The following is a 14,559-nucleotide window of genomic DNA, read 5'->3' on the forward strand; positions in this document are numbered from 1 at the left end:
ATGGGATTTGTAACTGGGCATGCGTGAGAACGTATTCGTTTCTGTGCGCATGCGTAGCATTGAAAACATTTTCCGTGTCAATGGAACTTGATAAATGTTAAGAGTTATCATTAGCATACAAATAAGCATGGTTAGTAGCCAGTTTGCAAAATTCTTGAGATTTAACATTTACTTCTAAATTAGTTCAATATCTGAAAGGTAGGGTTGCAGACTAATAGATAAATGATTGCAGCAGATAAATGATTGCAGCTCACGTCTGTTGCATGTAGGCGATATTAAATCAATGTACACACCAGTTATGCCATCTGAACTGAATGCTAGTAAGAAATCGACGTGCTGTTCGATTGAAAAATTCTGAGTTTGGTAGTTAATAGACAATAGCCTATATAACCTTCAACGGTCGGGGAAATTAAGAGCTTGGGTATAGTACATGTCCACGCTATTTTCAGTCTCGCTGTTTGTGAAACAAGTAGGAAAACGACCAGAGACGTGTTTTCCGGTCGACGTGAGCTACATTCTACACCGAAGCAATTGTGTCAATAATCTTTTTCTCGGGCAGTCCTGGAGGGCCTAGTAACCGCTGGTCCAATCAGAGAGCTCGGATGACCTCGAGAAAAGCGGTTCAGTCCTGCGCGCGAAAAGTTGAAGTCTTATCCGTTTTCGAGGATCATCGGGCGGGTTGTTTGCTTTTGCTCGTATATTGTAACAATACTTAACTCGATACAGCTACATTTACATACGTGAAAACTACAGACTCGGATTACATTTGTGTAAAAACCTTTGGTGTTAGGTAACTGGTAATTTGGAGTCGTTAATGCGTTTTCACACCGAATAACACCCCAACAAAAGATGAGCCTGCTTCTCTCCCAGCGGGTAATGTAACACGCCAATATCTGTACTTATTTTACATTTCATTAGCTGACTATCTTGTTCGTTAGCTGGCTAGTTTGATTTTTGGTACAATAGCTAGCTAGATACAATCATTCATTAACATCTAGCTTGCTAGCTAAAATAGTTGTACGGCAATTGCCGTGCTACGAAGGCCATAAAAATCAACATTAAGCCTTGCTAGCTAGCGTTAAATCAGTTAGTTAGCTAGCTGTTTGGTCGCAGATGAGACTTAGCTAGTTAGCCAACCCAGTTAATCTAGCTAACCTATATTAAATGCCATTATATTTAGCTAGGGTTAACCTGTTTTAGTATGGATTGCACGGCTAGCTTCACGTTTGCCCTTAGAATACGACTCGGTACTTTGAATGTTAACTAGATATCGCGTTAACTATTCAACTGGTTGTTAGCTGGAGTCACTAGCCAGATAGCTGAACTTAATTTTAGCTGTCTAGTTAGCTAACCTAGCTACATAGATGGATAGCGTTAATTATGCCATGTCTACCAAATTTGCCAACTTTTAGCGTGTAACTAGTTAGCGTATCATTTACTGTTTTAACTAGGTAACTAGGTAACTCGCTAGATAACTAGTCGCGCTTCTCTATTTTGTCTTTTGGGAAAGGAGCTTTGTCCGTGCTATAGGGTGGTTAAGCCTACAGTTGATCTAAAACTCAGATGTTTGGCAATGGAGTTTTGCCGATTGTGCTTTTAAATATTGATCACAATGAGTGTTTGATGTGTATGCTCTGTACGATAAGATGAACTTTATTGATCCCTTGAGAGAAATGTACTTATTACAAGTAGCAGAATGTGAAGTGTAACATAAATAAAGAAAAAAAGAATAGGAAAAATGCAAAAATAAATGATAAAATACCTATCTTTTATGGGCTCTGCTTTCTTGACCAGTTTGTTCAGGCTGTTTAGGTCCTTCATCATGTTCCAATCCCTGCATACAGCTCGAAAGAACAGGTGTAGTTCAGAAGTGCATCTGTATTTTGTTCCCAGTCCAGTTTGTTATTGGTGTGAACACCAAGAAACTTTAGAAAAGCATAAAACCAGCATCACTTGATGTTTACAGAATTACTCACTTTATTTGTAACCAAATGTGTTTCAGCATTTGGGCCATAATCGGGGTTCAAGGTCTTTATGCCTTTAATAGGGAACCCTGATGAAGGGCCATCTACTGAAATGCATTGGTTATGAATAAAATGTGTAATTCTTCAGTCATTGAGTGTTGCTGGAGTCACTCTCTTCTACAGCCTTTGTTTTTACCAAGCACCCTGTAGGACAGTGAAGTTGCACCAGATCACTCTTTCCAAGGAATGAACCCCAACAATCTTCAGAAATTCTGTTCAGTTCATGGCTGTTTGGCAGCTGTCAGTAGAGGGGGGCTGGGAGCCTAACCTGTTGAAGAAGAGGTTAAACTCTTGTTTATCTCTTTTTAAACCCTCTCCTTGCTCCCTTCCACTACTGCTGTTATTTTCCTCATCTGTCTCCATACAGTTTTTAACTCATTCTCTCAACTGTTGTTCCACTTTGCTTTTGTATTTTAGATTCACCTCTCATCTTTTATCTTGAGGTCATTCTCAATGTGCTGAACCTTTTCCTTGCCTCTTGCCATGAAGGCATGTTTTCTATTTTAGTGTCTTGATGTCTTTGATTATCCATGGTTTGTTGAGGATGCGTCTGACCTTTTTTGAAGAGATAATCATGTCCTCACAGAAGTTGCCATACTTAGACACACAGGTGCCTAGACCATTGGTGTCAATTTCTTAGTCCTTCTAGAACACATCCCACTCTGTGGCCTCTAAGCATGCCTCAGAAGCCATTGCAGAGTTTGATGTACATACTCTATTATTCAGCCTTAAGACTTCTGAGTGTAGGTGTCAAATGCAGACATTCTCATATAAATGTATATCTATTTAAGTATACATTTTGTGTAAATGTTTAACCCCATACATCTTGAGTGCTTCGTTTTGTTTGTGCATCCTCTGCTTTAAGTTGATTTGTTTGGCTCTCATGACCTGCCACCAATGCTACCAGATAGCTACTCGGCATTCACTGGATGCACTCCTCTACGCAACATGTAGTTGACATTTCATAAGTGTGCACGTCGGCCCTTCTGTGAGCATATGGATTCTCTGCATACCCATAATCCCATAATGCTCTGCATCACGCTACAAAGACTTGTACTTTGTAGAAATGGCTTGCCACTGTGCTAGCTGTATAACTTTGATCTAATTTTCCCAAAAGGGAAAGAGCAGAAAACCTGTAAGCTTTCTTTTAGCATTGGCATAGTTATGTTATGAATTACTTTAACAGGAGAACATTACTGACAAAAATGTTTGGTGTGTACTTGCTGTTTATAGACTGTGGATCTCCCTGCTGAGGGCCCTAACACAGGAAGTGACTCAGATAGTGGTGTAGGCTCACCTATAGAGGAGGCTAGCACGAGCACAGCAACTGTCAATGATGCTCAAGGAGGTAATTCATTACATATTTATAATGTGTTATGAAATATGTACAGATGGTTCAGACATGGGGGATTAGAAACTTGGTTATTCTAATTTGAGATTGTGTGTATAGATTGTATGATGAACTACAGCTCTGTTTTTCTTGTGTTTTCCTTTTGTCTTGTCATGTTTTATGTTTTTATTAAACCTTATGGTGGGTGTGTACTTGTACATACACACTGTGTATGTACACAGGAGTCCAATTTGCCATACTGTGTGTGTGTGTGCTCATGCATAATTTAGGAGGCATTTTAAATCATAAAGCCTTATTTAAGCATTTTGTTCTCCAGATTCAGATGATGACATTGTCGTGAACCGGAAGGCACGTTCTCAGAAGGTTCTGCAGGACAGTGACAGTGACAGTGACAATGAGAAGGAGGAAGGGGCCAGGATGGCCAAGACTGTTGTCCTGTCAGAATCCAGTGGAGAGGAGACAAAGACCAGCGAGGTTGAACAAGTAGAAAAGAGTCAGTCAAAGAGGATCTCTCGCATTGCTGTGGACATTGATGAGAGTGAGCCAGAGACAGAATTGCTTCAAGGTGAAGCTAAGTATGGGAACAAAAAGAGGGAGAAGTCACAGAGACGCAAAGAGAAGGAGAAGCGTCAGGGTGCTCTGCTGAAACGACTGAAAGAAAAGGGAAGCACCAATGAAGTGAGTTGATTTGGGTTTTTTTGGGGGGGAACTCATAAAAGAAACATGAATACATGTTGTCATTGCTGTCCACCATTCACTCGCTCTGTTCACAGGAGTCCCATCTGCCAAAAACTCTCAATGATAGTGGCTGTCTGCTTGGTGATGGTGATCTGTTTGATGCTCAGCTGGAAGATAACATGTCAGATGGGAATATGGAGGAAGAAGAGTCTCTAGAAGCCATCAGAGATGCTATGAGGCAAAAGGCCAACCACAAGGTTATAGCAGGACACGTTTTTTTAGCTTTACGGGCACAAGCACTCATCTAGGACATGATTTCAACAAATATATAGGGGAATAATCTGATCGTAGAATCTGGTACAAGGTATTTCATGCATTCAGAGAATGAAGTAGGCACAGATTTGTTGGAGGCCCGTTCCTATGCCTACCAGTTTCTGGTGGAGAATCCATAGTATCTTGGAACTAATTATTTTTGTCATTGCTTGAATATCTTATTGTATGATACCAATTTGTTAAATCGAAAAATGCAAAGAAACATTTAATAATTAAGTTTGATTTACAGATAACATTCTGCAGACAAGCAGTACTGAATATAAAATGTAAATTTTTCAAAAACTATATGGATGCAAAAGGGCCACAGAAATCACTTGAATTCTGTGATTACTAATAATTCAGGCTGTCATGTTTTTCTCTCTATTTCTTGCTCATTTATATTGAAACTATAAATAGTTTAATTTCAGATTAGATGTATTTACTTTAAAACCACAGAATAATCTTGAAATGCATATAAATTGCCAAAGCTCTGTCCTGGATCATATTAGTTTAAATCGTATTAGATTGCGCTGCACATCTCGGTAGAGTTTTGCTGTGCATTGACAGTTATATTTCTCCGGAGTACAGCTCCATCTGCATGATGAGTATGAAGCGGAGGATGACAATCCCCAGCGCAAGGTATAAAGAATTTTGTTTGTTCTCCATGTGTGCGTTCATTTTTCTGCTGAGCCTGAAATATGTTTGGATTGTGATCTCAGGAGAGAAAAGCAGCGAAGGCCAGTAGGGAGGCCATGAAACAGCTCCACAGTGAGAGTCAGCGACTTGTGAGAGGTTAGTCAGTCCTGAAATCATAGCCCATTGGCATCATTCCTCTGGTCATCTGCATGCACTCTGACTGAGGAACACCATCTAAAGACCATACTTGGGGGAGTTCACTAACCTGTCCATATTTACAAAAATGTATTGAGAAGTAGTGTTATTCTTAATGAATTGTCATCCTGGACACTATTAAAGTGTTGAACTGAAAGTTCACTTCCACTTCAAGGGGCAGAATTCAATAGAAGGATGTAGTGGGAGGGTTATGTTTGTTAATTGTGATTAAATACATGTACACATGCTGATGATGCTTTTGTGGTTTCTTTTTTATATCTGCAGAGTCTTCTATAGGACTACCATACTATGTTCCCAAGCCCAAGGATATTCACCAGTTCTTCAAGAGTAGAGCCCGTCCTGTAGGATCTGCTATGGCATTGTTAAAGTATGCAAATTTAGCATAATGATTCCTTTACACCAATGTTCTGTATGCAGGGAAAGAAGTAATTGGTCGCGCTGACTGCTTTAGAAATATCAGTGGTACATTTGACTTTTTAAATTCACCTAGTCCTGTATTGCTATTGTATCTCCTCACATTCCTCAACATACTGATTCAAACTTCTGTCACTCTCCTTGCACTCAAGGTCTGCCAAATACCAGCCCTGTGTATTAGAAGCCTCTGCAGTGGCCCACAGTGAATGCAGCCTATCTAAAACACCTGTGCATAGTACAAATCCTCAGGCTGACCTGTGCCTGGAAAGACCAAACCCAGCCAGCTGTGCCCAACCAGAGGACCCTGCAAATGAATGGGAGACCCATGCTGCTATTAAAACCACAGAAGACCAGCCAGGAGTTTCATCAAAGGAAGAGCTCCAGAAGTATACAGAGGAGGAAAGCACTATTCCTGATATAGAGGTGTCAGAGATGGCTGGATCTCTAAAACAGGACCATGAGGAGCAGCATGTCCCAGTTCAGCAGTCTGAGTATGGGACAGTGCCCTTGGAACAGGTTGCATCTGCCGCAGCTGCACCAGAACCAGCAGTGGCTAAACCCAGGAAAGACAAATTGGCCAGGCTGCGTGATCTTGGTTTGGAACCACCCCCTGTAGCAAAGCTGTGTGCAGATGACGGAGCTTTTGTACAGCTGGAGTGTCCTCCGGCTAACCCTGGTGAGAGTGGTTCTGTATCTGTGCAGAAGACGATTTCTTTTATTCTGTTGCTTTCAGACATTTAGAATGCATGCTGTGTCTGTAATATCTCAGCTTTACAGGCACTGAAGGAGCGTTTCTTGAGACACATCCAGTCTGCTCCACGTTCTAGAGGAGAACATTCCTTGAATATAAGTGTGGTGAGAAAGGATACCATACCCTCTGGTAAGGAGGAGCTCCACACTGAATCCATCACAGTCACAGTCAAGGAAGAGGAGGAGCCTACTTACTCTAAGCCAGGTGCAATGAGCACATTACATGCAATATTGCAATGAAATATCTTGCTGCACTATGCTCTTTAATAGAGCTTTTCTGCTGGCTTGTATCATTGGACTGTCCCTCTTCAGGGGAGAAACTGGTTCTGCTGAAGTCTCGTCTGCAGCAAGCCATGGCTATCCGCAGGCAGGAAGAAAGAGAACGTCGTGCTGCCCTTCATCGACTTGACAATGAAGACTGCGAGGAAGAGGAAGAAGAAGAGATGACAGATTCAGAGGATGAAGAGGTACCGGTGCCAATTTCAGTCTAATTAGAAGGATCTTAATACTGGTTTTGTTTGTCTGAAAGACCTCATTGCTTATTTTACTAGCATTTTTTAACCTTACTGTGTGGTTAAAATAACTTGTTCTCTTAAGGTGCTTAGGTATCCATGCATTGTTCCTCACTATGTTGTAAGCATTTTCCAGTGAGCCAAACAAGACATGATTTAGCATTTTGTTTAGTTTTATATACATTTAATATTTTACAAGTGAGGTGTAATAATTTGGGTTCACGCAGCCTAACCCTAGCTATACTAAAGCTGTCTACTCTTATGAACACTTACAAAGCAGCTTGCATCAAGATGCTAGCTTGGGAAGAACACTGATAGATTTCATGGTGCATTTTATTTTTAGGAAGTGTCCCTCTTAGATTAACGTCTCTTTCCACTTCAAACTGACTTTGTAGGGTGTGGATGAGTTATTAGGTGATGGTGAGAATGAGGAGGGAGGTCTTGGGGAGGCAGAGGAGGATGAAGATGGAATGGAGAGAGAGGAGGTGGCTGAAGCAGACAGAGGTGAAGCAGCCAAGCAGAGTCCTTCTGGCTTTAAAAGTCCCTCTCCCACCCCAGACACTGATGGTACTCTGATGCTGTTTGCAGGCAGCTCCTGTTCCCGAACAGGGTGAGTGTCCTATGTGTGTCAGGAAGTGCTAGACAGGAAGAAAATCATATTTTTATTCTATTTAAAATGAAATTTTGTATCGTTCTTAGAGATTGTGCCAGACAAGCTGGGCAAGCTGGTCAAGAAAGTGACAGCAAAATGGGTGAGTTCACTTCACCAAGCTTCAAAGTGTACCCTTTAAAAATAATTTGGATAACAGTTGATGAGTGTTTGCTGCCTCAAAGACAAGCTTGTTTGTGTTTGTTTTCCTCCATGCCACAGAGGATGAGGATGCCATCTCCTTGACTAAGGACAACAGTCACAACAGCAGCTTTGAGCTAATTGCCGCCACGCTCCCATCCTACCAGCCGTCTAACCGGGCAGCAGGTAGAGGCATGTCAGCGGGTGTGTTCCGCTCACCCTCGCCCTGCCTCTTAAGACAAAGCTTTCTCGGTTCAGCCTCCAAGGTCAGCCATTTTTAGCTAGCTAAACTTCTTCAATTCAATGCCAGTTAAATCCAATTTTGAGATTCTTTAATCCTTGTATGGAGTTTTTCTACACGTGAGGTGCTCTGTCCTCCCATCCACTCATCTTTACTTAATCTGTTTTCTGTACCTTTTTATTTTTATCCTGTCTTTTTCTCCTGTCCTGCATTCTCCCTCCCTTCTCGCCATCTTTTCTTTGCTCTCAGAGCTCTGGTAAGCTATCTGAGCCCTCCCTCTCACTCCCTGTGGAAGACTCCCAGGACCTGTATGCTATGCCTTCCCCAGTAGAGCTTGCTCCCCTGGGTGGAGGCGACTCGCAGGGCCCCTTTTCCTTGGAGGAGGACACACAGTCTCAGCTGTTAGATGCTGATGGCTTCCTAAATGTGGGTCCACGCGGTGGCCCCAGACGCTCCCATAAGCGCCAGCTCCTGCTGGAGAGTCTGGACGAGAACGCCATGGACGCCAATATGGGCGAGCTCCTGGGGCTTTGCTCCGGGGGCTTTGGCTCAGGCCAGAGCCAGTCTGGGGCCGAGGATGAGCTGCTGGGCCTGTGCTCTGGAGGCTTTTCCACGCAGCCTGCAACAGCCAGTGGCACCCCCAGAGAGGGTAGAGCTGAGCTAGAGCCACAGAACCAGGACAGGGGCTGTCGTGGGAGCTCGGAAGGATACATGGATCAGCTGCTTGCCCTCTGTTCGGGCAAGTTCACAGGCAGCCCAGGTTCATTTTTTAAAGTTATTTAATTGCCTTGAGACCATTTTAAACTGAAGTGCTTTGGCATCCATTCAATTTTCTCTTCATCTTTTAGCTGCGTCTTCAGAGAGATCCATGCGAAGTCTTGCGTTTGAGAATGCATCTGACAGGTAATTCTAAAGTGAATACTGACCTGCCTGTGTCATCCATGGTTTAGCACTGTGAAGCTCTCTTCAGTATGGAGCATCGTTAACCGACACCATGTGGTTTCTAATAGGGACAAAAAGAAGGAGGAGGAGGAGGAGGAAGAAGAGGGAAATTGTGAATTTCGGCTGTCAGATGTAGACAGTGCCAGTGAGAAGGTAAGTGAGGTGTGTGTGTGTGTGTGTGTGTGTGTGTGTGTGTGTGTGTGTGTGTGAGAGAGAGTGAGTGTTTGTTTAATTACTTTTACCAAGCTGTTATGACTTCATAGGAGGATGAGGAGGACTCTGATGGAGAGAATGAGAGTGAGATAGAAGAAGAGAGAGAGGCAGTATTTGGGCAGCGTCAAGACAAAAGGAAAATGTAAGTTAAGATTTCATTCATTCATTCTGCTGTGTTGGCTAATAAAATCTCCTTTAGTCCCTACCCCCAGTAACTGATGTCTTTTTAAAGTTGGCTCTTGTCTACATTCAGGCACATCACTGAGTTTGTGGACTCTGAGGCTGAGCTGTCGGGCAGCGATGTCTGCAGCGAGGATGAGGAGGATGAGGGGGGTGATGAATATGAAGAAGAGGAACTACAGGAAGACCTTCCATCAGACGAAGAGCTGATGGACCAAGTTAATAAAATCCACATGTAAGTCTGAAACAGGGAAAGACTCGGGTCATACACTGATGTGGTTTTCTAGTACTGGTGGTAGTAAACTGCTGAATCAGAGAATTTTCAGCTAATTGCCTATGTTAAAGGAATATTCTAGTACTAAATGTCCAACCATTTTAGCATTCAGGGTTCTGACAGAAATTAGACCTGTTTCATGCTGGAGTATTTATGTAAAATAATTTGTTCATGCAGTTTAATAATATAGAAGTGGAACAAAATCCTGTCAAAATGATATCAAAATTTTACTGATGATTACAGACTTTGTTGCATGCTAGTTATTTTAGTGTCTTTTCATATCAACATAAATTTCAGCAGGACAGAATTACCACTAGGTTGTGGTCTAGAAGGGTGCAATTTATGGCACCCTAATTTTAGCATAAACATTGGTTTTAGAACTGTGACATTCTGCTATACTGGGTTTTGCTGGTTTTTAGCTGGGCTGTGTTTTTAGGAAGCAGGTCCTAGATGATGACAAGCGGAAGTTACGTTTGTATCAGGAGCATTACCTGGCTGATGGAGACCTTCACTCAGATGGGCCTGGTCGAGAGCGCCGTTTCCGCTGGAAGAATATCGGTGGGTGGGGGTGGGGGTGTGGTTCTTAGTTTTAAACCCTATTTTTGGTTCAAAGGTTGGTAATTGAACCTTTAAATGAGAACAACAATTTCAGCACATACCTGCCATGTTGGGTTGATGTTTTGTATTGTGTCTGGACCATCTTTCAGATGATGGCTTTGACTTTGGGGTTGATGCTATTGGTGAGGAGGAAGAGGAGGATGAAGAACTGGATCAGAAGGACCTGCAGAGGCAAAAGGAGAGGCTGGAGAGAGAGCAGTGGATGCGCGAACAGGTGTGTGTGTGCGTGTGCGCGCGCATGTGCGCGCGCGAGTGAGCATGAGTGATGGAGGAAAAGACCATCAAAAATGGCAAGAAACAATAATTCTCATAATGACAGCACTTATGAGCAGTCTGCTTTTTCCTATCCTATGCTCACATAGTTATGAGCTATGTTTAATCTCATGCCTTCCAAGATTGATCTTTTCCTAAAAGGGTTTTGAGTCTGAAACAGTGTCATGTCCCTACTGTAGTCTGAAGCTCAGGCTAAAAGCAAAGACATAGAAGAGGATGAGGAGAAAATTGGAGAGGAGGACAGCCAGTTCATGAAGCTAGCCAAGAAACTAACTGCCAAGACGCTCCAGAAGAGAGGTGAATAGGACAGCAATTTATTTGTGTATGTGTGTCTCTTTTTAAGTATTCCTCAAGCATCTGACCGTGTCTGTGTGTGTATAGAGACCTCATCCGTGCCAGTGCAAGAAAAGGCAGCCCCTAACCTCAATCCCTTTCAGAAACCATGTCAACCTGTAGTAAGTATCTGTCATCTGTCTTAACTCCAATTAGTTCATTCATACCTTTCTTGGTTATTGCTGAGAAATAATTAACTAACATTCCTGTTTGGTTAATGTATTCACTTTGGCTTTTCCTAAAGTGTTCATAAGTACTTTACCAAATGCATTATATGGCTCAGAGCAGAAGTCTGATGACTCTCTTTGGGTGTAGATTCAAACTGATTTCATCCCAGGTTAGAGAACGAAATATGCAGTGAGCCAATGCCGCTGCTATCCTGTTAATTTTATCTTTGTTTATTAGGATTGTTTATCATCTTGAGTTCCTTAGTGCATTTGGATGGTAGTACTTAAAACCTCTGTTGTACACAAACACATGTTTAATATAGGCATGACAACACAATATGGATGATCACACTACTATTAAACATTTTCAATATCATGTGGTCATTCTCATAGCAATCCATAGGCCACATGTTTGAGATTTTGTATTTAGTTGACTATTACAAATCAATATTCTGTGAAATTATCTAACTAAATATTGAGCATTTATTATTAAAGTCTTCTAATTGTATGTCTATTAAACTTGAGTAACCTTTATTAGCCAACTAACTTTGTTAAATATATCCCTAAATGTCATTTTTGGTAATATTTTCATGTCTACTTGGCTGGACATAGTAGAGGGATGCTGTCATTTTAAACCATCTGCCCCCGCCCCATAGAAAATATTTTGAATGCTCCTTCACTGATCGAATTTCGATACTATTTTCAAATAGCGGCTAAAATAAACAGGAATTGCAGCTAAAATAAATGGGACAAAATGCGGAAAAGCCACTTCCTTAAAAACTGGCCATTTATAGTGAATATTAAAACTTCCTAAATTATGTTATAGTTAACATAATGTTATATTTACATTAATGTTATAGTTAATGTTATAGTTACATTAATGTGTTTTTTGCTACTAGGTCCTCTTGTCAGTTTCTCTCCCTCTTCATTTTGTGTATTTATACTTTTCTCAAACTTTGCATCTGCCCTCCAGGCAAAAAGAGGATCTTTGCTCAGTCAGCCGCAAGCAATGTTGCAGAAGCTGGCCAACATTTCAGAGGGCAACCCTCTCGCCCCGCGGAACTCAAGAGGATTCCTCTTCCAGACACTGTCTCCAGAGAAGGAGCCACCTGTGTCCTCTGGCCCCAGGAAGCAGGTACATTACCATAGAGCATGTGATCTTGAAACTATTCACACAACAAAGTCACACATAGTGAGGTGGGTTGGATTAATAGTGTAATTAAAGATGATGAGATTAATTTGAAGTTCTCTTGAGCCACTAGGTGGAGATAGTCTTTCATTGCATGGTTAAGAAGCTGTACCTATATTATTATTATTATTATTATTATTATTACTACTACTACTATTACTATTATTATTATTATTATTATTATTATTATGACAAGCTATTTGTAATCCTTTCTTGTATTTTTGGTCCCAAATGATAATACATGTGAGGCATCCTATGAAGCAAGAAATAATTGTAAATTGGTGCTTGTCAGTTATCTCAAAGAAAAGGATTGTCAGATTCACTGTAATTAGTACAAACATCTGTCAGGCTGTAAGCTGAAACCTTTTAATTTAAACATGGTAATTGATATAATAAATATTTTCAAGTTTTCCTAATATCTTTTCATGTCATCGCTTAATTTGAGGCATGTAACCTACAGATGTCAGTCACCAGGGTGTCAATATCATGTATAACAAGAAATGATTTCATTTGTCTTACTATCTACCCCAGCATCAGTGTGTAATGTGCTTTTTCTTTTTGATAAAGCCTCTTTAGTATTGGTAATTTATTCTAATGAGCAATTCCAAACTTTCGTAGACGAGAGGGAAGAGAGGTTAATTTCACCATTGCTCATAAAGCTTTATGACTTATAATTTTGTTCAGTTATCACCGATATTTAAAAAAAAAAAAAGTTTTAAAAATTGAGGAACCCTATAGCAAACTTGTGGGTGAAGTCATTTTTGATTATTGAATGAAATGTGTATGCATATGTAAAAAAAAAAAAAAAAAAAAAAGTGTGTGTGTGTGGACCTACATTTTCCCTTACCTTTCTTTCTACTTGAATTTTACAGTTCAAGAAAAGAGGTCAGACAGAGTCTTTGGCCTCTGTCGCCAAGCGACCGTGTCTAGAGAATTCCCTGAAGTTCCCTGGACCTCCAAGAAGCATCTTCAGTTATCTGGAGAACTGAACCATTGCCAACTCTTCTGATATCACTGACCTTGCAAACCTGCACTCATGTTGACTCAGCCCATTTAAATCTGGCAGTTCATTTATGCTTTGTTTTTGCTTGTTGTTTGCATGTGTCTGTTTTAGATGTTTATCATGTAAATATTACAATTTTTATTGATTGTAACTTTTTATAGAATTGTAAATTAAAAGTGTATTTTAAATTTGATTTTGGTTTTGAGAAGGTTTTTATATTAATTAGGCTAAATGGTGTGATTATAACTAGGTCCTGCTCTCACCAAAACTAGATGCAAATGCAGTAATAACTGCTACAAAGCCCTTGATAAACGCAGTTTGCAGCAATCATAAGCATAATCAAAAATGTTCTATTTTCTCAGTTTTTTGTTTCTCAGCCTCATACTCTCCCCATATTATGAATTAGCTGAGTGGTGCTGTGGGATTACACTGAGCAGGTGAGCACTTGGAACAGTCTTCCCAAAGTTTATAGTCCCTTAAGATTTAGATGCTGTTCTTGTATTGTTGCAACTTGGGGCAAAGCTGAGTTAATTGAAAACTAACCAAATGGAAGCCTAAGTATGTAGCTGTCCTGGTGTAGACACCCTAATGGTGCCTTTTATCCTGGGCTAATTAAATGGTGGCATCTAATGAGGTGGTCCACTAGTCCTTGGCTATAAAAGCCAGGGGCTCTTGTTAATGAGGGTTGAGTTGTGCAGTTTTTAAATGGACCAACCTTGCCCCAGGCCCTCTGTGGACCTTTCCTTTTTAGCTGTGATTTTCTTAAGAATACTAAATTTGTAGTTACGATTGTCTAATCTAGTGAGAACTTCATTTTCTATAAGATGCCACTATAAGCAGTGAGGGAAAGCATTCTCACAAGTGACTGTCAGTGTTTAACTCAAAAGATGAATTCTGTTGTGGTTGCCAGGTTCCTTCTGGGGTCAAAAGCTATTGGGCCACAGGTTGAGTGTGCAGTAACTGCTACGCCAGATCACAATGCTGGGTGCTGACAGCAGCGCCATGGCTCTGTCCCTACAGGCTCTCACTGCCTGATCTGCAGTGTGTGGAGACGTCTGAACTGAGGCTAATGGGTCATTACCACAGGCTGCTTGCCACCAAACCAGTCCTTTTTATGGCAACCAGTTTTTCCTTCCCCTTTAGTTTTAAATTATGTAACCTACTAGTTAGTCTAATGTAATAGTCGTTGCACATAACTTTTGAGCTTTGGGTTTGGTTTTAACTGGTAAAGAACATTACATACTTAAAATAATCTCTTGGTTTTTTTCATCATTACTAACTTGCTTGTTTGGTTGATGTAGATGATTCCTCATGATGGGACCGCAGGCTAAGTCTTTGTTTGATGTATTTTTCATGTGTTAAGGCTACTGTTGAGCGGCGGAATGAGACAAGGGGGACCAGAGACAGCCTGAAGCTGCCGCACTTGAATGGGGATGTTGTTGG

General features: G+C 41.0%; 1 protein-coding gene across 3 annotated transcripts; it reads left to right on the forward strand.

The window, feature by feature from the left end:
- Window positions 1-63: 63 nt before the first annotated feature.
- On the forward strand, window positions 64-13,309 carry LOC113584969 (claspin). 3 transcript variants are annotated; one of them, XM_035528958.1, is made up of 24 exons: window positions 64-130; window positions 3,258-3,372; window positions 3,692-4,053; window positions 4,149-4,310; window positions 4,954-5,004; window positions 5,085-5,157; window positions 5,482-5,584; window positions 5,784-6,307; window positions 6,401-6,586; window positions 6,694-6,848; window positions 7,289-7,503; window positions 7,593-7,645; window positions 7,765-7,949; window positions 8,174-8,684; window positions 8,773-8,827; window positions 8,935-9,019; window positions 9,130-9,221; window positions 9,333-9,494; window positions 9,970-10,091; window positions 10,241-10,365; window positions 10,604-10,721; window positions 10,806-10,879; window positions 11,898-12,059; window positions 12,986-13,309. In XM_035528958.1, exons 1-24 carry the CDS (start codon window positions 95-97, stop codon window positions 13,100-13,102), a joined length of 3,843 nt encoding a protein of 1,280 aa, XP_035384851.1. In that variant the 5' UTR covers window positions 64-94; the 3' UTR covers window positions 13,103-13,309. The 3 variants fall into 3 exon arrangements, with proteins under 3 accessions (XP_035384851.1, XP_035384853.1, XP_035384852.1); XM_035528960.1 differs by having other exon boundaries at window positions 6,401-6,511; XM_035528959.1 differs by lacking the exon at window positions 64-130 and adding an exon at window positions 548-873.
- The last annotated feature ends 1,250 nt before the right edge of the window (window positions 13,310-14,559 follow it).

Source organism: Electrophorus electricus, chromosome 8 (assembly GCF_013358815.1).
Source record: "Electrophorus electricus isolate fEleEle1 chromosome 8, fEleEle1.pri, whole genome shotgun sequence".
Classification (NCBI taxonomy): domain Eukaryota; kingdom Metazoa; phylum Chordata; class Actinopteri; order Gymnotiformes; family Gymnotidae; genus Electrophorus; species Electrophorus electricus.

Bases quoted from the DNA above. Each gene is read 5' to 3' on its own strand.
- LOC113584969 (XM_035528958.1), top strand. From the start codon at position 95: ATGTTAAGAGTTATCATTAGCATACAAATAAGCATG. The intron at 6,587-6,693 runs GTGCAATGAGCA...GTCCCTCTTCAG, and splicing joins GCCTACTTACTCTAAGCCAG to GGGAGAAACTGGTTCTGCTG. The intron at 9,020-9,129 runs GTAAGTGAGGTG...ATGACTTCATAG, and splicing joins TAGACAGTGCCAGTGAGAAG to GAGGATGAGGAGGACTCTGA.